Raw genomic sequence first — 26,638 nt, forward strand, 5'->3', positions numbered from 1 at the left:
GCTAAATATGAATGAACATAAAATTATATTGAAATAATTTTAACATAATATTAAATTATAATAATATTTAAAAAAATCTAGAACATAATAATAGTAATACACATAATGATACATTGAGGCAATTAATAAATAAAAATAAAAAGCTAATTTAAAATATCAATATAACTACAATTAAACTGAAAACTAAGAAATAGACAATTCCCAGAATGTACAACAGTATACTACAATTGACTGTAGTAACCCCTAGCTATACTACAGTATTTTTTCATGTGGGTGAAAAAAAACGATTAATAATGTTCTCAGAAATAAATAGCATGTTCAATAAAGTTATAAAATAAAGCAATTGAGCACCACACACACACATGCACGCGCACACACACTGGTTACTTGGCGACAGTATTGAAGTCGCAGCTGCCGTCTAATGTTTCGCCGGGCATCATGGGAACCCTGGAGTGAGGCAAGACCTGGTAGTGTTTGTGTGTCAGGCAGGCAGCTAAGCAGAAGGAGAATTTCATGACATTAAATGTGTCCTTGTCCTGTGCCAGAGCTATAGTTGGCTCTTCATCCGCCTGCTGTTGGGCCAGCGTTCGTTTTGTATGGCCACAAAATGGCTGAAATCTCCTGCCTGCTGCCGCTCCGCTGTTCCTTCACGACGTCGAGGTCAGTGGAGCGTTAATTGCCCTCCAGCCTGGAGCGACGTGGGCCACGAGCCAATGACGCGCTCAACTGTGATCTCCTCCTCAAAGCTGAGAATAAGAAACTAATGGATGTACTCGCGCCCGGCCCTCCCCTCCCTCTTCATTCTCATTACCTTCTCCTCTCTTGCTTAATAAGTGCTGATGTTTGAATTTGATCGTGATCCTCCAGAGACCCTCATCTCAGTTGGCATTGATTCCAAGGACGGACGACGCAGCATCTTTTTTCCACCAATTTTGCCTCGTTCCCTCTGGTTTTGTTGACTCTGATCATTCTCAGGGTGCCGTGGAGCGATCTTTCGTTCGAACGCACTCGGGTTGACCTCGCACGTCTTTTGGCAGATCTGCATCGCAGACGTCTTTCTGCTAAAACGCCTTCATCTCTCGCTCCCGCCCACATGTGAAATGGCTCTTTACAAGGGAATGCCTGGCCTGTCTGGAGACATTATCATCATTGGAAGCAGTGATGTGAAGTCAGTGTGGCTATGAGTAAATCTATTCATTTATACCTCGCTAAATTTTAATCGAGTTTAATCCAATTTAAATAAAACCATCTCAAGGAAGGCAGGAGATGGACCACTTGTACTAAACTGTAATTGAATAAAAAAGTGCAATGCCCAAATGATTTCTACCTGAATTTGAGCTAAGAAAATGTATATACAAATACTATATATACTGTATATGTGTACACAAAAGCATCTGCCAAATGCATAAATGTAAAATGTCATTAAAAAGATGTTGGTGTTTTCAAATTCTGTAGATAAGAGCTGTACTTCCTGTACTTAGCTGTATTCCTATTGCCTACATGACAAAAGGACTGAACCTCACGCTACACCCCCAAACATAATGAATAAGTTGCACTAAATGAAATAAAAAATGGCTGAATATGGTTCAATAATACTGTTCAATTCAGTTTTTTTTCTGTAGAGCTTTTAACAATTTTTCATTTTTGCAAAACAGCTTTACAGAAGTACAATTTATCAGTAAAGACATACATAAGTAAACATGTTAAAAACATAAGCATTGCCTTTTTTGGATGGTTGTCAACAAACATTATTGGTATGTATATACTATTCTATACTGTATAAAATATCACATTTGAGCCGCTTGATATTCTGTGATTTCAATGTCGTCGTGCTCCCTACTGCCCCCTGTGGACAGGTGTCGCACTGGCCTAAAAGCATAATCCTCTTTATTTACTGTTGCGTGCCATTACAAGTGTTGGAATCCCCTCCGCTCCGAAAAGTCAAATGATAGCAACACAGATGAGCTAACATCTCCACTTACAGTCCCGGCATTACAGACACAGCCACGGACCATCTGTCAGTCTGGACCGGACACGGTGCCGAATGGTTCCAGCTACTGATCTGCGCTAGCTTACTGGCTTGAGACGTTGAAAACTACCACTACCACTGGATGCCACACATTGTGTATTGGATACTGCCAAATGGCTCAAATGGTGAAGCATAAGGTTGTGGGTTTAAATGCCAGGCAACACACTATCCAGTACAGATAGATTTAGATAAAAGCATTTTCCAAATATATAAATGTAAATATTAATACAGCTGAGGGTGTGCAATTATCATCTTAGAATTGGTGCATACTACAGTCTCAAACACCATGAAGTATGCAAGGGATGGTCTGTTGTGTTGTGTGAAAAACACAACACCAGGTCTCCATCGCAGTCTGTGTTTACTTACAGGACAGCTGGTGCTATTTCATTATTACACAAAACATTTCTCGTGACGTGTGTGTGTGTTATGGTCATGTGTTGTGTGCATTTTGGTTTGTATTATATCTGAAAAACCTGCACACAAACACAGACTCACACCCGTGCACACACACATAGCAGAATGTGTGTTTGTCCTGATTTCTAAAGTCCTGCTGTGCATCTAAAAGCCAATTTAAAGGACATCTGTTGCTCTTGGCCGACACTACTGGCACACTGGTGCAGAATACACACGGGATATTTGGACAGGGGATGCGTGAATGGAACACACACAAACACACACCTGTAGAAACACACACACTTGCAGACTGGAAAGAACGTATCATTCCTATACTACACCAGGTGCGAAAACAACACAGATTAAACTTTATCTTCTACCTGGTGACCGACTGGGAGAATATTTCAGACAGCTAACGTTAAAATTCAAGTAAAACATGATGCAAACTCTGAAATAAAATGCTGTCCCGTGTTGTTCACGTGTGGTTGCTAGGATACGCCATCCTGCAGGCCATCATGGAGAAGGCGGGGCAGAACGGTTGGCAGGTTAGCGCCATCTGCGTGGAGAACTTCAACGACGCGAGTTACCGAAGGCTGCTGGAAGACCTGGACCGTCGACAGGAGAAGAAGTTTGTCATTGACCTCGAGGCAGAACGACTCCAGAACATTCTAGAGCAGGTGAGGATTACAAATGTTTCTGGTTTTTAAACTCTATAAAGTAATAGAAGGTTGCAAAATGTTCATAACACAAATTGCCACGGTAAACATTGTTCCCACAAAAACACCATCGAGAAAGAAAAAACAGTTTGTCATTTGAGCCTTTTTGATGACAGTGGTTGCTAAAACTAAGTTACCATTTTCTCATAACAGTAGTGCTATGGTAGTTTGTCAAAAACTGTGGTTGCTTTGATAGGGATTGTGATGTCTACAATTTTTGGAGTCAGATAGAAAAAAGTTAAACTACATTTTTTTATTTTTGTAGCACAGATTCAAACGCGCACACACACGCACGCACGCATGCACACAGTCTGAGCTGAAGGATGACAGTAAGATGAATGATCAGTGCTTCTCCTCCCTGATTTTTATTCCTGGTTTCTGTCTCGGTTGTTGTTGCTGTCTCTGATGTGCAGAACTTCTCAGCACGCTCTACCTGTCATGAGCAATGAACTCACACTAACATGATATACAGAGACAGACAGACAGACAGATATAGAGAGAGAGAGAGAGAGAGAGAGAGAGAGAGAGAGAGAGAGAGAGAGAGGGAGGCAGAGAGTCCTGATGTTTCAGTCCTAACATCTGACAATACTGACAAAATCAAACTCAACCAAATTACAGCACAAATGAAACAAAACTATATCACTCATTGGGAAACCCAAACAAAACAACAAAGTAAAACGCAATGTTATTTGGCCCTAAAGAGAGAATCCAGTCTGTACACAGTGACAGATCAAAAACTAAGAGCCACGTTGACAAGATCCAGACTCATTGGACACAATCTCACTATAGAGACGGGCAGATACAGACAAACATGGCTGCCACAGGACCAGAGACTGTGTCCACACTGTGATCTCAACAACATTGAGACGGAACTCCACTTCCTAACAGAATGCACAAAATACACGGACATACGGACCATGTTTTATGGAAAAATCAAGTCCATACACCAGACGTCTGAAAATCTGTCAAACGATGAGAAAGTTGCATGTCTGTTAGGAGAACACAAGGACTGCTGTGTGTTAGCTGCACAATATGTGTCTGCCTGTCACAACACAAGAGAAAACAATCAATCTGCCCTGACCTGATGTTTCCAATATATTTTCATAACATTATATTATTATAGCCCTTTATTCTGCTACTTAAATGTATGTTTTGTAAATCTTGTCTAAAATATACTCTATTTCTGTTTTTATATATTTACATGTATTATATATAAACCACTTTAAGTGCACTACATACATCACACTTGTACGCAGCCCAGCTGCAAATGCTTTGGCAATACGCATGTACACTTTGTTATGCCAATAAAGCACACCTAACTTGAAATTGAAAATTGAAAGAGAGAGGGGAGATAAAAAGAGAGGCGTGAGACAGAGAGAGAGAGAGAGAGAGAGAGAGAGAGAGAGAGAGAGAGAGGTGGTTGCAAAACTGCTGCCAAACAGCCTGTAACAGATTCATCTCATGTCACATTGACCCGAGAAGATCTAAACAATACATTCACACATACAGGACAAACCGTGGGTGCAAAAGTTCTCACAAAGTTTTGTTAAAGAAACTTAAGAAAATGCCTAAATTTGCATTTCCTGAAGCAAATATAAGTCTAGAAAATAACTGTGATAGTTTTAGGGTTTGTTTTGAAGGCTTAGTTGTGTGTAAATGAAACACTGAATAAAATGCTGTCGTGACGCTTCTTACCATGCTAGCTCGATTTTAGAATCTAACTATTAAACTTCAAACACTCAGAAACTAAGTAACCATCCAAGTAACAAACACATTTTTTTTGTCGAGACGGTGGAAATGCGATGCACTAGCTGAGCGTGTGAAATGTTTCTGGACTAGTTTCAGCGTTTTAGATCTATAATGATGTTTAACACCAGAGCGGAATGAGCAGTCAAAGATCAGATCACTGGTCATCTGTCTGTATGTCTGATCTATGGACTCGGGGGGCGTGTTTGATTGTTGCACGGCCCGTCTGTTTCATTGCATTCCTGCATTCTTCAGCCGGACCTCTGAGATCCTCATACATCAGCCTGTCAAGCACACACACGCAGCGCGGTCAGACGCGGTGGGGTCCAACATTAACAGAATGTTCTCTTTACATGCTCTGCCAGTCTGGCCAGCAGGTGCCACACTCCTCGACCAGATGTGACACTGGCATCAGCAGAGATAGAGAGAATGACGTACAGATTAGACATTATATAAATTACATAACAAGTCATCTTCATTATATATACAGCGGCGGAAAAAATCAAGAGACCATTTCAAAAATATTTTCAGTTTTTCTGAATTGTATGTGTTGAGGTAAAATGATCATTTTTGTTTCATTCTGTGAACTACTGACGACATTTCTCCCAGATTCCAAATAAATACATTGTTTCTATTTGCATTTGTTTGCTGAAAATGAAAACTGGAGAAGCAGGTGAAAATATCAGAAACGATGCTCTGTATTTTTTCAGACCTCAAATACTGCAAAAAAAAAACAAGTTCAGATTCTCTATTAAGCAATACAACAGTCATATATATATATATGTATTTGGGAAAAGTGCAAAAATACATTTTTATGGGATAATCTTTCATGTGTCTTGCTGTCAGTCTTTCACATTGCTGTTGGATGATTCATGTCACTCCTGAGGTTTGATTTTGTTGAAATTCTTCACGCACTGGACTGAAATGACCACAATACATCTAGAAATGATGATTAAATGTACATTTGAAATGGTGTCTTAATTTTTTCAGCGGCTGTGTATACCGTATCAGCTTTAGACACTGGCTACTGGACCTCTGTTTAAAAGTACATCAAATGGATTTGTAGGATGGTAAAATGATGGTCTCTCTTTAAATCTCTCTCTCTCTCAGGTGGTGAGTGTGGGTAAACATGTGAAAGGATATCACTACATCATCGCTAATCTGGTGAGTGCTGGCGCTCTTTTTTTTTGTGTGGAGGAAATGAAGCGATGTGGAGGACAATGTGTCCTCTAGCTGTAATTCTCAGTGATGGAGGTGCCGTGTGTAACAGGTGGAGCCCATTTCTGCCCATGAGATAAATCACTGTTAAGATATTATTCTTAGACATCAATGAGATTAAATGGAGTGCCAATTAAATTTTTGGTCTCATCTGCATCTCAGCGAAAATTAGGCAGAATTAGAGTTTGCCAAGCTTGCAATCAAAAATGAATATTATTGAAGATCTCACTATGAACTCGAACATTTCTTATGAAATTTGTGACGGTGTTCACGCAAAACCTCAGAGACCGACGACCGTTTGTTCTGGAGAAACAGCGGATCCATCTGGCACAGCACCGAGACAAATAGACATCGCTGCATTTTCTCCTGGGAAAATTCTGCTCATGAGTTTGGAAGTCATAATTACAATGTGACTAGATGTATTGGGCAATTTCCAAGATTGTTTTGTTTTTTATTTACCGACAAAGCTTTTTAAGCACTAATGCAACAAAATGAAGAGCCAAACACGAGCATTACATCAGTAATTAACGCTTAACCTTACATTATTTAATGTAAATAATCTTACAGCCGTTTCTAATGTAGTTTGCCACATAGATCTGTTGCTTCATAAACCTGCTGGCAAGCTTTATCAATATTTCTCATCAACAGACCACAAAATGTGAAGTCTTGTTGAATTTCTGAGCCTCTGTGCATGATGGACTGCTGAATCCTCATTCTGTTACGTGTGATTTATCATCGCTTATTTTTGCTGGGTTTAACATATTGCGTGATGACATTTGTTAGTGTCACCAGCGGGCATATTAAAAATTGTTAGAACTCTATCTGTCTCTCTCTTTAGTTTCATCAATCTCTGTTTTCTCATCTCTATCTTTTGAATGAACGGCTCTTGCTCTCTGTCTCTGCAGGGTTTTAAGGATATTTCTCTGGAGAGGTTCATGCACGGTGGAGCCAATGTAACTGGTTTCCAGTTGGTGGATTTCAGCAAACCAATGGTGATCAAATTAATGCAGCGCTGGAATAAACTGGACCAGAGGGAGTATCCCGGTTCTGAGAGCCCACCCAGGGTAAAAACAAAGACGTTCATTCCAAAACACAATTTAACATCAATAAACCAACACAGGTAGAAACAAAAAGCAACAGATCCAGCCAAGAAATAATATTTTACAGTACGTTGGTTAATCTTTCCAATTCTGCAGATTCAATCAAAAGGTAAAAAATAATATACTTAATGGGGTGGTTTCCCGGACAGGGATTATCTTAAACCAGGACTAGGCCTTGGTTAAATTAGGATATTTAAGTAGTTTTTAAAAACATACTTTACAAAAAAACATTACTGGTGAGCATCTTGAGACAAAACAATCACATTTATATATTTCAAGATTTGTCAGTGCAAGTTGTTTTCGATTAAGACATGCACCTCTAACATTTTAAATTAGTCTTGGACTAGGCTTAAACCCTGTCCGGGAAACCGCCCCAATATGTATAACACAGTATGCGTAATTTGTTGCTTAATACAGTAGCCTATGTGTTTTCTCATCGGTCTCTAATGATTTATTTATCTCATAACAAATTTGGGGGGAAACAATGCAAAAAAATCATAATGGTCCTACTTTAAAAATAGTCATTGAAAATAGTCATTGAAAAAAATTCTGTTCAAACAGTATAAACTGTAAATATGACACATTAATTTCAGAATAAAAGCTTCTGTATTCAGGCAGTGTGTGTATCTGAATCACAGGCTGGGTGGTTCAATCAGACTCTAATTCAGAATCCTTTTAGATGCATGCGGCAGAATTCCAGTCACAGATGTTTAGCCAATCAGACTGTGACAGGACACGTCCTTCCACAAGCTTTAGCCAATAAGATTTAACAAGCAGACGCTCTGCTAATATTTTAGCCAATTAAAGAGTGACAGACCACAGCAGTAGCCGCATGTTAAACTCTCCACCGGGACCGGCCAACACTGTAGAATCAAGTCCAGGTTTAAATGCTGCTCTGAAATGTGATAATTAAATGTACACTACAGTTCAGAAGTTAATGTGTTTGTAAAAAATTCTGTGTATTGCAGGACGATTCACTTATCATTGTTCTTATAAAGCAAATCTACTGTGGATTTTTACCTCATGACAAAGCCCTGTATCAGACATTACTCCAGTGTACTGTACTAAAGGAAACAGTGTCCTACTTCATCTTTAAGTAATCATTCTAATGTGCTCACTTGATACCTTTTTATTCTCTTAGCACAGCTGAGAACGGTCGTCCTACTTAATGAAGTGTGAAAATTGCAATTCTGTATTTCAACACTTGCATTTCATTTGCAGTTTCAAAAATGGTCAAACAGAGCTTTTCCTCATGTTGAGAGAACCTTTGCGAGATAAATTAGATGCAAACTGCATCTTAGAAACAAATACAGAAAACCTTAAGTGCATTAGTAGAATAGAATAGAATAGAATAGAATAGAATAGAATAGAATAGAATAGAATAGAATAGAATAGAATAGAATACTTAATAAAATGTTAACACTGGTACAGAAGCACTTCCGGTTTCAGTTTTTTTAATTTATTTTCTAAATCTCACATATACAATTATGTCTTAAAGAGTACATAACTAGGGATTTTAAGGTCCTACTTTGGTTTACGGAGTGTCCAACAACAAGCTTATGTACATAGAAGGTGTAAAAACACTTTTATTTCGTAACAATAGGCAGTTATTTTTACCTTACTTCTTGACTGACTCTCAAATGATTCATTCCGCGATTCATCGGTCTAATCCCCTCCTTTCCGCTAGCCTAGTCTGATGCGATTGGTCAGATGGTCTAGTCTGCTGTGATTGGTCTACCGCGAATGAGGCTCAGAAGCTACAGTGTTTGGGGGAGAAGAGTGAAGTTTTGGCGGGCAGTCCTAGCAAAACGTAGGCGGGGACTATATGTAGTGACGTAAATCCGCAGCGGTTCGCGAATCAGACAAGGGACGACTCGTTTGTGTGATTCAGAGTTGACTCCCTTTTTTTCCAAGCCAATAACATTGTTATTCATTCACCTTTGGATTTACAACTTGGCAGACTGCTTACTTTCAAACACGGAAACATTACACACTGCATGAAATGTCATTTTCATGATCTCATGTTATGTACACTTTAAAAAAACATTTCTTATATATCCTAAAGATATTTGTTTAACATTTTTATTCGGTTATAAATGTTCTGTTGGTTGTATTTTGTTCAAATGCTGCATAGTGTTAAAAAAACGAAACAGGAAGCATTGGATCAGCATTTCTTAAGTTTTCCGAAGTGATCTACACTGTAAAAAAGAACTAGTAGGATTTACTTAATTTTTTAGTTTATTTGCGCGAGTTTTGCAGTGCAGTTTTATTAAGCGAATCTTACTTTTTAAAAAATGTGTAAAGTTTTTGCAGACAGTTTTTTAAAGTAAAATTTACTTTAAAAAACTGTGTGCAAAATCTTGCATAAATAACACAAAAATTAAGTAAATCCTACTATTTGTTTTTACAGTGTATATAATAAACAGTTTCATCGGACGCACCCGCCTGGCTCGAAGTTACCCTCTGGTCTGTGTTTGTGGATCGGTCTGGCTAGTGGCAAATAATATAACTATTTATATTTAATTTATTTGTATTAATATTAATTAATATTAATATTTTATCGCACAATAATTGTATTAAATAAACAATTTGTTGAACTTGATTGTATATTAATTTTATTAAATAAAAAATTGTTGAATGGGTCGTGTAACTTTGTTGCATTTAAGTTTATACTGACTAGACATACTTTTATCTTGCTAATGTAATTTACTTGGTATTGCTTTTGCTTGTTATCAGAAATCATCTGCAGGGACTCTGTTCTATGCGGATGTGTACCGGAAGTCAAGTTTGGACCACAAAAGCATGCATGTGCAGAAACGTTTGTTTATATTGCTGCTTTGAAACCGTGAATAGAATAGAATAGAACTGTACAACGCAATTAAGCAATTCTTAAATATATACAAACAGATATGGATACAAAAAATGTAAATACGAAAAAATCGAAATCACCTGTTTCAACGAAACTCCATGAAAAACGAAGGCTTGTTTTTGAGAAGCTGTCTTGAATATAACATTCATTTTGTGCTGGTTTGTTCATTTATTCGTGCTTGGATCTTGTTACTGAAGAACAAGAGAAAGACAGCGGTTAGGAAAATGATTTTCACATTCTGTCCTCGCCCTTCATCGATGGCGTGAAGCTTCTTCTCCACTTACATTGATTAGAGCTTCAATCCCGCAGTCTCTGTATAAATGATCTGGCTAACATGGCAGTGATCTTTATGGGTTCATTAGAGCAAACTTTACAGACAGCACCCTCTCTTTTACTCGCTGTCAACCCACTTTAATGATTCTTGTGTATTTCTTCAATGTTAATTGGACGTTATTATGCCTCCGCTGGAATCATAACTCTTTATTTCGCAGATCAGATTCATTTATAACCCCGTCTGTCAGTGCGGATCCTGCCACGGCCACTCACACTTATTCTGTATTATTTGTCTGAATCTGCTCATGCAAATAATCGTGATTTTTTTATTAGTTTATGCAAATAACAACCGACCGCAATCCATTTTTATCATTGGTGTGGTTGTATGTTTTTGATAGCCTGTGGTAGCTCATAAAGAGAGAAAATATGAAAATCACGCACTGTATTTCACAGCATTCTCTTCAAAACTATGCTGCATTCTGTACAGATTTACAGCTAAACAGCTTTTGCAGTAAGAAGCTTTACGGGTTTTCTGTGGCGTTGTTTTGTAAACTAAATAATAAAATAGCATCCTCAACATAGATGTGAATCCTACATGGATACATACAGAAACATTTTATATAAAATAATCACTCATGATTGTATTTATACAGTATGTGATGTAAACAGTGCCTCGTGGGTAATGCAACTTGAATAACAAAACAGCATTGTGTTTTCAGTACACGTCCTCTCTGACATATGACGGTGTGCTGGTGATGGCCGAGGCATTTCGAAATCTACGCAGACAGAAGATCGACATCTCCCGCAGAGGCAACGCCGGAGACTGTCTGGCAAACCCAGCTGCTCCTTGGAATCAAGGCATTGACATGGAACGTTCTCTGAAACAGGTGAGAGTGGGCGGGGCTTAATAAGCCGGGTGAGAATAGGCGGGGTGCCAACGCAGTGAATGGGCGGGACTTTGTTGCAAAGATGAAAGTGGGCAGGACTCTGCGAAACAGGCGAGAGTGGACAGGACACTGACACAAGAGTGGGCGGGACTCATTAAAACAGGTGAGAATAGGCAGGACACTGACACAGAGAGAGTGGTCGGGACTTTGTTACACAGGTGAGAGCCGGCAGGGACTTGTGCTATCTAAACATACCAAACAACACTCGTAAAGCAGTTTAAATTCACACACTAAGCCTCCGTCTACTCAGAAAATAAGTTACGCATGATGCTTTCTGATAGTAACACATGCGGAATCTGCTGAAATCTATGTTTGTGTTTGTGAAGGTAAGAATCCAGGGTCTCACCGGGAATATCCAGTTTGACCATTATGGACGCAGAGTCAACTACACCATGGACGTCTTTGAGCTGAAGAGCAACGGCCCACGCAAGGTCAGACACACACTCACATTTATACACACGCAAACTGTAACTTTACCCTAAAATCAACACAAACACACAACCCGAGACATACACTGTGCATGTGCTGTTCTCTACAGATCGGTTACTGGAATGACCTGGATAAACTGGTCCTGGTTCAGACTGAACTCTCCATGGGAAACGACTCCGCTATGGAGAACCGAACCGTTATCGTCACCACTATAATGGTAATGCACTCACATGCGGCAGTCAGATGTACATCCTTTGCTTTTGATGTCTTTTTGGTGAGAGAGACAAGGGAGCCAGTTAGAGAGAGAAAGAAAGAAAGGGAGAGAGATCAGCTCAGGCTTTTGTCAAAGGAAATCTTCAAATGTATTTCAATAGTTCAAATGTACCTTAAAAAGTACTTGGGTATACCATATTTAATGGTGCATTGCTAAGACAAACATAACTATAATATACCTTAGCAGGCTCCTCCTCTCTCTCTCTCTCTCTCTCTCTCTCTCCATCTCTCTCTTTCTCTGCCGTGCGCTTTTTAAGGCGATGGAGAATTTTACATCTGCAGAATCATCAAGGTTTCCTTCACTGCTGAAGAATCCCCTGTTCAGACACTGAGGGCGAGACGGCCGTGAGACATCAGAGAGTCTAACCCTTCTCTCCCATGATTCAGCGGTTCTCAGACTCCTGCATCTGGGACTGCGGCATTAAGCATTCAGTAACATTCCTCACACGTACCTCGGGTGCAATGCCAGGGGTATAAAACGCTGCTTCATGGGTATATTGTTTTGTCTCTTTGTGATTGCTTGTCCTTGCTTTTACCAATCACACCACCACCACTGGCATGTTAAGCTGGCGCTTTTCTTGATGTTTTAAAAACTCATATCAAAATCGAGTAACTCTCAAGATCTTAAACAACTTTTCTGCTGATGTCGTCAAGGTTACGCGGTCGAGGACAAACGATCCACAGTCTAATTAAACCCTGGAGGGATTTGCATCATATCTGCTGAATTCATCACATTTCACTCAGATAAACGTACACATTCTTTGTTTAAGCGTGCTATTCCTACTTGTAAACGTAGCTTTGTAAACGATGCTTATTGTTAAACATGTTAAATGCTCTCTCATTTCGAAGTCACTTTGGAAAAAAGCATCTGCTAAATGAATAAGCGTGAACGTTAAATACATGATGCAAATCAATATGTTCAATTGAATGAAAAGCAGCCAATTCTTCACATACTGATTTCTCTGATTTGAATGTTTGAGACGTGAGTAAATTTCTCTTTCTCAGAATGCATTTGTAACTCGGTCACATTACAGGAGAAGCATTTGTGAGACGCCCTGTAGCACCTCGGTACCAAACACAGCATACAGAGGAACAGCTAGTGTACGTTGTCACGGTGACAGAATTCTGAAATAGTTTTTCACGCCCGAGCACAGCAAATCACAACCTTAAAGAGAGTCTGAAAAACAGCTCGCTCGCTCGCTTTCATCCTCAGACACACAGACACAGACAGACAGTGGAAATATGTGGCACAGTGTGTGTTTGTACAGGGTAAATGTCTGACTTAAAGAGAATTACAGATGATTAAAAAGCACTTCAACGATTAACATCTGTTGCTCTCTGAGACGAAACTGCTTAATTCAGTTACACTGACGTGTTTAACTTGTTACACACGTCCTTAAAATCAACATGACATTACAGCTTACATTGTCGTAATGCATATTCCTGATGCTATCATTAATGATTTATTGTGTTTCGCGGAGAACAACTTGTCATCAGTCTTTCATGAAAATAGTAGCTTGCTCTAAAACAACTTTCATTATCAGCTACATCGCTTGAGCTACACAGGCAGCAATACCAAAAAATACAATCTTTGAAAAAAGAAAGTATTGGGTCTCCTGCTCTGAAATCCTCAAGTAAAAAAAAGTAGCGCACTAAAATACAATTTTATTTATTGCACTTAGTACATTTCCATAAGTGTACTTAAAGTGATATATTTTCACACATTAAGTTTGTACTTAATATACTAAAAATATCGTCTTTACTTGTATTCAAGGAGGCAGCATTTAAGGAAGGCATCAAGGCACTTCCGAATCCAATGTTTGCTTTACTTCCTGTCTCCTGAGATACCTCCATCAGGTCAATTTTTGAAGGCAGCATAGATGTATCAGTATAGATGTGGGCCTTAAATGACCCACAATTCTATGCGTGTGCTCACGCGGGGAATGTGATTGGTCGAGTTAAAAAAAATAAAATGGCGGCCAAGAAAGCGGCTAGAGCACAGTTTTTGTGTAAATAAAGTTCTATTTTCTCTTTTTACAACTTTTGATTGCTTTTCTAGTGATAAATTAGTATTGTAGTTTTAAAATATTTGAATAGTTATCACAAAGGCGCCCTCTGTTTATATTTCAAACAGAATTCCGTTACGGATTGGCTGTCTGAATGTGTTTCTCGGAGCTGCCTTCATGCCTAAACGCTGCCTCCGAAGGCATTGCCTCATGAGACAGCGAGGCAACAAGTCAGCTGCCTAAGTTTTCGGACGCAGCCATGGTGTCTCTAAATAGCACAGTTCAATACACTTGGAGCTTCGTAAGTTTATTTCAAAAAGTACTAGACTTTTGTATATTAAGTACAAAATGTGAGCACATAAATTCATTCAAGTGTATTTTAATACACTTTTTTTACCTGGTTTGTAAATCACTTTGGATTAAAGCGTCTGCTATACGACCATGGATTCCGAGTCTATTTTCCTCTGTACCGCCCACTTTTTGCACCCATTGGATCAAATCAAGCCTCGCCCTACGTTTTTGAAAATCACATGAATATCTCGTTTCTTTCAGGGTTGGGTGGGATACTAATGTTCATGTTGCCTTTTAACAAAAACTATACACAATGTGTTCGGGGACAAACAGGGCTGTTATTTCTATATATAGGCGCATTAATTAATCCAATGAGAGTCCTCAAATCAATCAAGCGTAAGAGTGACAGATGCAAAATCACAATGCACAAGAAACACATCCAGATGTGTGTGTGTGGATATGTACTAAAAGTTTGATGGACGTGACACAAGGGCTCCGGGCCGGGCCAAGTGAGAGAGAGATGAAGAGAGACGGCTGAGTAAGTGATAGCCGTAATTAGTGCAACTGCAGGCTGAGGGGACGTGTTGTTCATCCCACATAATGTTCATTAACTCCACGCCTGCAGATAGCAACCTATTTATCTACACTCAAACCAATGAGAGCACAAACCATCAGCTCATCCATGGGAATAAAGCATAACACACACTCATGCTCACATTCACACTGAATGTTCTTCAGCTCATGTCCATCCACTCATGGATCCGTCTGCCCATCCTGATGTATTTTTGCACCTGGAGAGTGAGACAGCCGCCCTCCCATCCTCTTTACAAGTGCAGAGATCATTTCTGTGAAATGATACAGATGAGGAGTCAGTCCATTTCAGTGCTCACACAGCTTCACAAATGCCATCATTAAAGTCGTTTTCCCTGTTATTTTCCATTTAAAGGAACAGTTCACCAAAGATCCTGTCATCTTTTATTCAATCACACACAGAAAGATGTATTGATGAATGTGAAAACATAAAAGCACCAAACAAGTACTAAACATACCACTAACCTGCACTGCCGGCACACATTTTCATTTTTGGTTACACAGTATACAACACTTGTATGGTCATGTGGTTAATAATCTAGACACTTATTCCTTTAACATTAAAGTTCTGTCCTCGCGTGCCTTTATGCACTGCAGTTTATAAAAGAAAAAAAAACACATTCGCGTTAGAATGAAGTGCTGTTATCTGCTGTAATATTTCATTCACTAAAAGCTGTTTCCATTGAAATCTTCTGAAAAATAAAACATATTTCCTATGTAATGTATGTACTGTATCCGTCTTGCCCTTGATTTTCACTTTTTGTAAAACATATTTGTTTTTTGTTTACCTGTTTTGTGTCTAAATTATTGCTGCTTTTCAAGTCAATGAAAGTGATTTCTCTTTAAAAGCTTTTATTTTCGTTTTAAGCTGATTTGTTCACATTGTACTGTCTCGTTAAACAATTAGATTATGATTTAATCATTATGGGAACACATAATCAACACACCTGATTGATTTTCATGAATAAATACAGACAGTTTTAATGTAAATCAATGTTTTGCATTTAGCCTCTCTTAGACAGTGTGACTAATGTTTTCTGTTAATCTGTACAATTCATTAACCATAAACTTGATTACGCTGGGTGGAAAACGTTCAAATAAATATTTTGGTTTTTATTTTATGATAATTTGTCAGTCATTATTTGTAATTGCACGCAGCTGTAATTACTGTACTGGTTTTAATGAGCGTGATATGAGTGTCGACTAGTGAGTGCACTACATTTAAATGATTGCGAACACAAACATTCACACATGCTGTCAGACATCATTCGTCTGAACATGCTTCCACTTCTTATTCTGGGTGTTAATGAAGCTAAAAGCTTCACAAGTGTCTTTGCTTTTTTTAGCTCTTTAAATCCTAACCTTTAGAGAATCCAGAGACCAAACGCAGATTTGAGGAACATCAAGAACTAGATAACAACCCAGGAACCCTATACAACCAAAAACTATACCGGGAAACTCCACAAACCTACTAACATGCCTTTAGTTTTAATAGTGTATTACAAGTATTGTAATAGTATTACAATTAGCGCAATATAATACAGTTTTCAGGTCAGTTTGAACATCACTGCCCACCCACTGTGTATGTATGTGTGTTTAGGAAGGACCGTACGTGATGTTGAAGAAGAATTGGGAGATGTTTGAAGGTAATGAGCAATTTGAAGGCTACTGCGTGGATCTGGCGTCCGAGATCGCCAAGCACATCGGCATCAAGTACAAGATCTCCATTGTTCCGGACGGGAAGTACGGAGCTAGGGATCCAGAGACGAAGATCTGGAACGGGATGGTTGGGGAGCTGGTGTACGGGGTGAGACGCAGATACATGCATACACAACACTTGCACAGCGTGCTCTTATTTACACACCACCAAAACATCACAAGTTACAACAGAAGTCTTACATGTTGCTCCACACATGGTTTGACTGTTTTTGTCATGACAAATTCTGGGTGCTAAAGATATTAAAATACTTGTACAGATATTTGTTATATTATGTTTTATCACAAATTTTGATTTAGTGTTGTGAAATGTTCCCATTTTGGTGTGCATGGATCTTGCTATGGCACAGTTTTCTTGTGCAAGCTAACTTGTGTATCTTTGTGTATTTTTAATCTTTAGTGATATGACATGAGATTTACAGTATAGAATAAATATAATATATCAAGAATAAATCTCACAAAAATATGGCTCATATACTGTATCAGCCCCCAAAAATCTATTATTTGACATTATTTAAAAAAATAATATTACTTATTATTAAAAATATTTTTTTATTATAAATGTATCATTATTACCATTTAGGATTTTTGACATTATGGCTTTATTGTAAAAAAAAGTCAATATTGCTCAATCCAATTTTTATTTGTTTGTATTATTATAATACGAATAAAGTGAATGCTGGTCATGGTTTTTATTGGGTATATGACCTGCTGTGAAACAGCAGCATACAAAAGCTGATTAACAGCATTTGCTCGAACTGTTTGCGGACAACTATTGACTTATTTAATTTATATTGACTCAGTCAATTTGCATCTTATTTTCCACTAATAACAAGAGATACCGGATAAAAAATAAACATGAAAATTAGGCAGCCCAGAAATAAATTGTTTCTATAAGCCAAGAGCAAAGCTCTTCTTCTGAATAATGTTTATCTTCAGCCTAAAGCAGAAATATCTTGCTGTTTGACCAGAACTGTAGGTTTATTTATTTCTATAAGTTAAGCGTTGTTTAGCGGACTCTTCTGTCAATAGGGTTTGTATTGTAAGTTTTCTCTTTAAAACGCAGCCAGAAGTATTAACGCCATTATTCAGTGTGCAAGTGCATAAAATCAGTCACTTGTTCGTGCCCATCCGGCACCTGCTGAGTCTCCAGTGGAGAAAGGCAAACGCTCCTACTGACTGGTGTTAATGAGCTCAGAGAGAGAGTACAGATGCACATCTCTGCCCCATTAAACACTCTCATCCACAAACCTGCTCTCCAACCACACACAATACACACACTCATCTGCTCGTAAACACCCAATAAATATAAACTGATCTGCTCAGACACACCAAATACACACACACACACACACTACATGCACTCATAAACACTGAATTCACAATTTCATCCACAAACCAGCTATCCAACCATACACACACAGTACACACACAGCCACTGATACACACACACACACACACTCATTTGCACACACACACCAAAAACACAAACTCATCCACTGATACACACACACATGCACGCTGATACACACTCTGAAAGGCACTGCATAGGCGATCCAAAAGTAAAGAGGTAATTCAAAATCTTCAAAGCGCAACAGAAATGAAATGTGAATGTATAAACCCTTTAAAACCCTCCCACCATTAGCTTCCAGGTTGTTAGGAGATGGTATATGCTTCTGTTGATTTAAAAAATGTACCATTTAATTGCTCAGTCACCCAGTGCTTTACATCCAGGTGCGGTTCTAGGGTGAGTGGATCTCCGGGGCTTATCCCAGAGACATATGTCTCTGGGATATCTTTTTTCTTATTTGCTCCTGTAAAGCTGCTTTGGAACAATGCACATTGTGAAAAGCGCTATATAAATAAAATTGAATTGAATTGAATTGAATATGTGTTCCAAAACACATTTCTCGTCTAAAAACGCATGGAAAACACGAGCGGCGCCACTTGCTCTTTTTTCAAAGCGCCCGGGAGCTTGGGCTGTCGTGGCCTCTGCCGTTGCTAAGCAACCAAGAGCAGTGCTCGCCTTAAAGATGAGAATGGATTTTCAGCCCCTCCACGCCTGGAAAAATTAGCGTGTCGCACCACATGCATGTGCGACCATGTTGCTCTCTAATTGCGATCTACGTTGAAAATTAGGAACTTGCACACGCAAACAGACGTGAAATGTAAAGGGACCCTAAGTGATGCAAACAGGGCATGGTAATAAAAACATTCGGGGCTGTACTGAAAACATTCGTGGCTTAGACCACCCCTAGTGCCGCCTTTGTTCACTACCCACAATACTGAGTAAAAAATACACCATGCAGACAACAATGTTACCAGGGGAACCAGATCCTTCTTCTATAAAAACTCCCCATGAAATCAAAATTCAACTTATTTGGCTTTTAGTGTGAATATGTTAGCATTAAGTAAGGGATAATGTACAGGCAGCCAGTTGTTATCGCAGAAATAAGCACCAACAGTGTGATCAGGACCCGAGGGTCTTGTATTAGACTGAAGTGGCTTATTTCGCGATAACAGCCGGCTGCTTGTACATTATCCCGCTTATTACACAGCTACTTGCCACATGATAAAAAACTGGACATGAAATGTGAATTTTAAATATTTTAAAAATGTAAAATATTTTATTAGCTAAATTTTACCGAATGCAGATCTTCCGCAATAAAAAAAAAACGTTTACTTTCGGTTTTAAGGTAAGAAACGACGTTCAAATGTCGCAACAGGCAATTTTAATCATTTGTAAATCTAATGTCATATATGTTATTAAAAGACATATTTATATTTAATTTGTCAAAAAAACCTGTCAAATGATTTGCTGCATCCGGGTTACCGTTTGTTATTAGTTTTGAGAAGTTGTTATCTGGGAATAACAAACCTTGGAATGTCGCAACTGGCCAATCAGAATCAAGTATTCCAGAGCGCCCTGTAATAAGGATATTTAAAAACTAGTGTGATCCTAAACATCGAGAAACGTCGAGTAAGCGTTTAAAACTTACACTCTCACTTACACCAATATGGATCGACGATTTTTATGACATCATTCTCATCAAAATTTTCTGCCCAATCAAAAGCTTTCTAGAATGTAGAGAATCTAGCGTCCGCACCGCCGTTGGCTGTTTTACAGGTGCAGGAGCCACTCAAATGTGTTCCAGAGGAAATGACATCTATGCATCAAACAAAGCTGCAGATTTCAAGGCACCTCGTGGGTCTTTAATGAATAGGAACTCTAGAAGAGTGGACGGTCATTACTTAGTTTTAAACACACCAGCCGGACCAGAGAGTCTCTCTGCTTTACAAAAGCCACCTGAACAGCGTCGAGTCATTTTTCACCGACAGCCGAATGCAGAAATGTCTCTCCTAAAATGACAACCTCAGTTCCAGGTGTAAAATTGCAGAATAAGTTCATTATGAGCTATGGGTTCCTCCAGGGGTTATGAGAAAAGATGCGGTAGGAAATAAAAGCTACTCGCTGTCAGAACACCGCATTGAACCATTTGTGTCTGGAGGCCCAGACTTACTGCACAGATTCTGAATCCCACATGACTGTGGCGGCACCAGCAGTCTACTCTCTATCGCTGCGGGCCTGTGATTAAATCCAGCACTGAAACATGTGATTGCACTCCAAAGATGCCCTACTTTCACCGCGACCTTTCACTGGTATTAAACCAGTGTAAATATTACCGTACACGAGTCCCCTGGATACCCGCGAGCTTCCGTTCATTGATAAAAACGTCTCCATTCACAAACGAATCTACAGACGGCAGATGTATGAATTCATATGAATTTTTACAAATTTCCACGAGATTATGCTGATAAAAGACAGAAAAAACAGTTTACTATGACATGCCCATGTAAAAAGTAGCAATGCAATCTGTGTACTCCATTAAAAACAGCTTGCAACCTGAATTATACAATAGTGTATTAATACGCATCATAAATCTTCCCTTATCTTCTCCCCTAGAAAGCGGAAATCGCTGTGGCCCCTTTAACAATTACCCTGGTCCGGGAGGAGGTGATCGATTTCTCCAAGCCCTTTATGAGTCTGGGCATCTCTATTATGATCAAGAAACCGCAGAAGTCCAAACCGGGCGTCTTCTCCTTCCTGGACCCGCTGGCCTACGAGATCTGGATGTGCATCGTGTTCGCCTACATCGGCGTGAGCGTGGTGCTCTTCCTGGTCAGCCGCTTCAGCCCGTACGAGTGGCACACCGAGGAACCCGAGGAAGGGTCCGACGGTCCGCCAAGCGACCAGCCCCCCAACGAGTTCGGCATCTTCAACAGTCTCTGGTTCTCACTGGGCGCCTTCATGCAGCAAGGATGCGACTTCACACCACGGTAAGAAATGTGTGTTAAATGTTTCAGACGGACACGTGTCAGGTCTGTTTACATTCAGACTGATGCATATTGCACAAAAAACTTAAAGACTTTCTGACTCCATGCAACTTGCACCCCGTTTTTTATGTACTGTACACTTTACATTTTATTTTACTGTGGTTTGGTACATTTGTGCCAGTCCATTATTGTGGTATCCCTCTCACACCAACAAAACTAACTCTTATAGGTTGTTTCGGAAAGCACCAAACTCAAATGTGCATCTTTGTGAAATTGACATCGATTAAGTCTCAGTACTGTTGACAGATAAGTGCGTACACGCTTCGCCGATGCACCCGCTTTATTGTGAATAATGTGTGTTTTCCAGCGCACATCAAAAGTTTTAGCAACATCTCTAATAGGTCTTTTGTGCTCTCGGGAAATGCACAGCCCAGTGACGCAAGTGAAACAGCTATTTTCTCTTCTGTGACAGGTCTTAGGTGGAAAACGGATCATTCCTGCGCTTTGTCCGCGCTAACCTCGGGCTCCTCGGCGAGCTCCGGCACAAAATTGAAATTCCATATGTGTCCGGTAAACCTGGGCTCGCTGTTCAGCTGCCTCTGAGACGAACATTAAACATTCATATTCGCAGCGGCGCGGCAGAAAATCGCACTTTATTTTTTGAATATTTATAAGAATATAGCATTTTATTATTGATAGCAAGAGAATGCAACGCGATGAAAAATGAACAGCCCGTGTCTAGGGAAAAGCCGGGCCACTGAGCTGCACAGAACACGGACACAAAAATGAAACAACCAACAGTAGAGAGAGAAAAGATCTCTGCGGATGGTGTTGCTTTGGGTGTAGCTGTGAATCTATGAGCTCCTCCAGGATCACGCCGAACAAAATGAAATGGCAGCGGTTCTATCACAACAGAAGATGTTTTCACGCCCGTTTCTTATGAAACATTTAAGCTGTCCTCTCAAGGCTCTGTGTGGCTCGTGCGTGTATCGTAACGCAGGACTGAAGCTTCTGTTTGTCTTTTAATGTGAGACAGCAACACACACAACAGCCCAGCAGCCAGCTAGAAATGATCCAGAACACTTCAGTAAGCACACAGCATCGCCCTGATGAACGCCCATAACACCTTATAACAGCGGCCAACCGACCGCTCGCCCTTCCTACAGAAAATATACAGTCATTGTTTCCACCGTAAAATGATCAAATAAAATCACAAAATTTGTACAAATGAACAAATTACTACTTTCATAAATATGAAAGAATATTTCAAACATACAGCTGCAGAAAAAATTAAGAGACCACTTCAGTTTTGCCTTTGTATTGTGGCGATTTCAGTTGCAACAAAAACAAACCTCAGGAGTCAGCAGTGACAACCAACAGCATGTAAAAGACAAAGAGAATGCAAAGAATCATCCTTATTCCATGTATTCATTTTTTAACTGATCCTAAAATACACGTCAAACATTAGTATTTAGCATGTTGTTGTTGCAAGATCTGCAAACATTGCATCTTTTTTGTGATTTGGCCAGTTTGTCCCGCTTAATTTTTTGCAAATAAATGCAAATTAAAGACAATAATTTATTTTTTGGGGGGAGCTTTTTACTTTTATCCATATAGGCAGGGATGGATTACTGACCGGGCCAATGGGGCCAGTGCTCAGGGCTCCTGACTACCATGAGCCCGAGGGGGCCCTGGTCTTCAAGGTTGCACCATCCAGTTTGGCCCAGTGAACCAAATAACAATGAAAACAAATGTTTATAATGCGTCCCATAGCCTTTACATGGCCTCTGTTGATACCCTGTAAAAATTAAATGATTAACAAATCATGGCAACGTATGTTTTTATGTTACTTTAACTTATTAAATTAATATTATAAAAAATTAACTTATTAATTAAATTTAACATTGCACATTTAAATTGCATTTTCTAAATCTTTTGCTTGATGATGTTTACAGACATGTGTCACAGGGGAATTTTATGGTGAGAAATAATTTTTTATTTATGTGATGCATTAACAATTTGTATGTTTGACAGTTAATTATAGACGTGTGTTTCATATGCCTTAATTTGGTCCATTGTTGATTTTTCGCTGTGAGCTAATATTAGATTTCTGTAAACCCTGTACAGATCATTTTTAATGTAGCGCAGGCATTTGACGCAGAGCGAAAACGGTTTTAATATTCATTATCATCTTAACTTTCACTTTCTATAACTGTGAATGCACATCTAAGGGAAAGAACAGAAAGATTGTGGGGGGGGGCCTTGGAGGTAACTGACCCCGGGGCCCTTTGAAGTCATAATCCGTCCCTGCATATAGGACAGTGGAGGCAGACAGGAACATGAGGGTAAGAGACGGGGTGTGGAATCGCGACATGACCTGCTGACACTAAAGACAATATTTTCAATTGGAATTTGGGACAAATTGTGGGACTAGTTCACAGAATGAAACTAAAATCATCATTGTACTTCAACACATTCCTAGAATTAGTATTGAAAAAATTGTAATTGAAAAAAAAATAGCAAAATGAACAAAAAAATAGTAAAATGAACAAAAAAAATTAAAATAATTTTGTCTCTTTTTTTTCCACGGTTGCGTGTGTGTGGCTTTGCCCTTGTTGCCTGTGTGAGACACATCAGGTATTTCAAGGTGTATATGAATTTCCTTCATTTTTTAAATTCCTGCATGATTTCCCACTAAATATTCTGTTTCTACAATATGTTTCTACAAGTTAAATGACCAAAAAAGTACAAATAAAATATTTTCATTTGTACATTTCTACACATTCTGAATTTTTTTGTTTTTTCAATTTCACACAGATTTCAATAGATGTCCACTGAAGTCCACTGTGTTTGAGTGTAAATGGAGTCAGAAATGTTTGTCCATTATATCTCCCATCTTATGTTTCTCATTCTCTCTCTGCGTCTCTCTTTCTCTCTACTTCTGTCTTTCTGTGTCTCTCTCGTCTCCTCTTCTCTTCACTGGCATCAGGACAGTGCATCAATATCCCTGCTGCAGTTTGAATTAGTCTGTCAGTAAGACAGAGAACGGCTCTTCTCAAACATACGATAACATTTTCCCTTCAGGAATCTTACTAAATCTTACAAAGCGCATCAGATGAAGTCTGTCTGTATAACAATACCAAGCAATTCTATATATTCTCAATATGTTTCTTAATGGTGAATAAAAATCTAAACGGGAAGATTATATTTTATAATAGCATACAGTCTAATGATGACATAATGACTAAATTGCGTATTAATGAGTTATTTGGTACATTATACTAGTAGCTATACTGATGCATTTAAATAGTATAATGTGATTCTGCTTTAAATAGCCGACTACACAGTAGTGACTACATTATTAACAAAGTACAACCTGTCCTACCTGATCTCTTACATAACCGTGTTTTCAATTCAAAACATGCAACATTTTGCAGTGTATATTCTGAAGCATTCTGTATGTCTTTGTAATGCATTTCAGATTTATTCCAGAAGCGTGTTGGTTCGTGCTTATGATATCAGAGAGCTGCAGTGAAGCTTTGGAAGACAGCGTATGATTAATGCAGTACGCGCTGAGATCATTTCCTCCTAGAGGATTATTGCTCTTAATCCTGTGATGCACACATTTATAATAGACTCCCGAACAGAGGCTCCGGTATCATGACTGAGCTCATTGTGTGTGTGTGTGTGTGTGTGTGTGTGTGTGTGTGTGTGTGTGTGTGTGTGTCTCCTGATGACTCATGTTTACATGTTAGTATAACAACGTATGTGTCTTGAATCTTAAAATGGGCCTTATACTTCTTATCCTTGAGTTCTACTGACATCATTTAAATCTGAATATTATTGTCAATTTGGACAAGTTTTGCACAGACAGACAAACAATAATCTCTGTTTCTTCTGAAAATGTACAAATTCAATTTTAATGTCCCGGCTTTGTGTAAATTGAAAAAGCAACACAGTCTGTTTGTCTTTATCTATGCACTAAATGATTTGCTCTTCAGTTCACACAACCATCAGCCATTATTAACCCGGTAAGGGCAGACACATCAGCACAAAGGATACTCACATGTCAAAATTAATCACATACAGGCTCTCTCTCTCTCTCTCTCTCTCTCTCTCTCTCTCTCTCTCTCTCTCTCTCTCTCTCTCTCTCTCTCTCTCTCTCTCTCTCTCTCTCTCTCTCTTTTCATCATCTCCTCTTGTTTCATATCTCCCTGAAATATCACATGTCTTTCATTCTGTCTGTCAGAGTAGGATTGAATTGTGAGTTCTGCAGTGTTTCTGCAAACACCACGACAAAGGAATAATATCTGAGTTGTGCATTTGCAGACTGAATTGAATGTGATGATAAAAAAGGAAGAAAAAAAACAATAGAAATTTCAGTTTCTGATGCGTTACAGATGCACTTATGAACACAATTACTTTAAGTCAGTTCTTTTAATGAATCGGTCAAAAAGACAAGCTGTTGGGTCTAACAAATGACCTGCTGAGTGATTACTAAATTAATACCATGACAACACGTAATTCAATAAAAGAATTTTGCTGTAATACATCATGTTTTTACAAACACAACATTAAATGGAACAGAAAACACTGACACAAGCATACAGACTGAATAACAGCAGAGAGCACTTTAGAGCTGTGCTTTATGATCTTGGAGATGACACCTGCTCAGACAAGCAACATGCTCATACATAAACATACACGCAAACAGGCATAGAGAGGACGGCCTTATCTCATCTACCAACCACTCAATCCAGAGAGAGAGAGAGAGAGAGAGAGAGAGAGAGAGAGAGGGGATTTGTCCTTTAAAGCAGTACTCAAACTTTTAAGTCAGCGACTATGGCAAGCCGTAAGATTTTTAACATGTAAGAAATTAATTATTGATATCTGAAATTGAATTTGAATGGCAGTAAAATTGCAATTACAGATATCAAGAATTTCGTTTTTTACTAGTGAAAATATAATTACTGATATCAAAAATAGCAATTGTTACTAGTAGAAATTCCATTCTTGATATCAAGAATTATAATTTTTACTATTAAAAATTGATACGTTGATATCAAAAATTCATATCCTGAGAATGATTAAAAGCTAATTTGGCTTGCCATAAGCGACCCCAAATGTAAGATCGACAAGAACTTGCAACCCCCCACTACCAAAGCATACACAAACAATAAACAAAATAACTTATTTTACTAACTAAGAGGTTTACAATATTTTAACTATATTTACTTCTACAACAAATTAATTTGGGCTTACCTTTCAATGGGATGGGTGTACTTGTTTTTGGCCGCACGAATAACGTGGCCTTATGGTGGATACCGCTACTCGCAGATCATCTTCAACATCAAGACGTGATCGGTATTTGTTTTTTATGTATGTAACAGTGGAAAAAGACTGCTCGCACAAATATGTAGATCCAAATGGAAACAGTACATCCATTGCCGCACTGCGATCCAAAATTCGGGCAGTGTGGAACTGGAAAATAAAGTTTTTAATGTTCGATCACTGGACAGCTCCAGCAAAGCATCTTCCAGATTTGTGGGGAGATGAGTCCTTGATTCAGAAAATGGTTGTCGTATCCAGTCATACAGTTCTGGATGCGTCTCTTTTGGGAAATACTTATTGAATTGTTCCAAAAGGCTGTGAAGATGACCAGTGATGTGTTCTTTCAGGCTGCTGCGACTCAGTCCACTCTCCTCC

General features: G+C 38.9%; 1 protein-coding gene across 4 annotated transcripts in view; it reads left to right on the forward strand.

Annotated features, from left to right (window-relative positions):
• gria4a (glutamate receptor, ionotropic, AMPA 4a) overlaps positions 1-26,638 on the forward strand; it is a 73,101-nt gene that overhangs the window by 29,619 nt on the left and 16,844 nt on the right. For all 4 annotated transcript variants that reach the window (XR_008964273.1, XM_057350627.1, XM_057350628.1 and 1 more), the window contains exons 4-11: positions 2,915-3,099; positions 5,995-6,048; positions 7,008-7,166; positions 11,064-11,231; positions 11,618-11,722; positions 11,830-11,937; positions 16,482-16,688; positions 20,562-20,935. Coding sequence is in view for 3 of the 4 variants with exons in the window: in XM_057350627.1 (XP_057206610.1) it covers positions 2,915-3,099; positions 5,995-6,048; positions 7,008-7,166; positions 11,064-11,231; positions 11,618-11,722; positions 11,830-11,937; positions 16,482-16,688; positions 20,562-20,935 (1,360 nt within the window). In the remaining variant the exon portion in view is untranslated. The remainder of the gene's footprint in view (positions 1-2,914; positions 3,100-5,994; positions 6,049-7,007; positions 7,167-11,063; positions 11,232-11,617; positions 11,723-11,829; positions 11,938-16,481; positions 16,689-20,561; positions 20,936-26,638) is intronic.

The sequence above is a fragment of the Triplophysa rosa genome, linkage group LG14 (genome assembly GCF_024868665.1).
Source record: "Triplophysa rosa linkage group LG14, Trosa_1v2, whole genome shotgun sequence".
Classification (NCBI taxonomy): Eukaryota; Metazoa; Chordata; class Actinopteri; order Cypriniformes; family Nemacheilidae; genus Triplophysa; species Triplophysa rosa.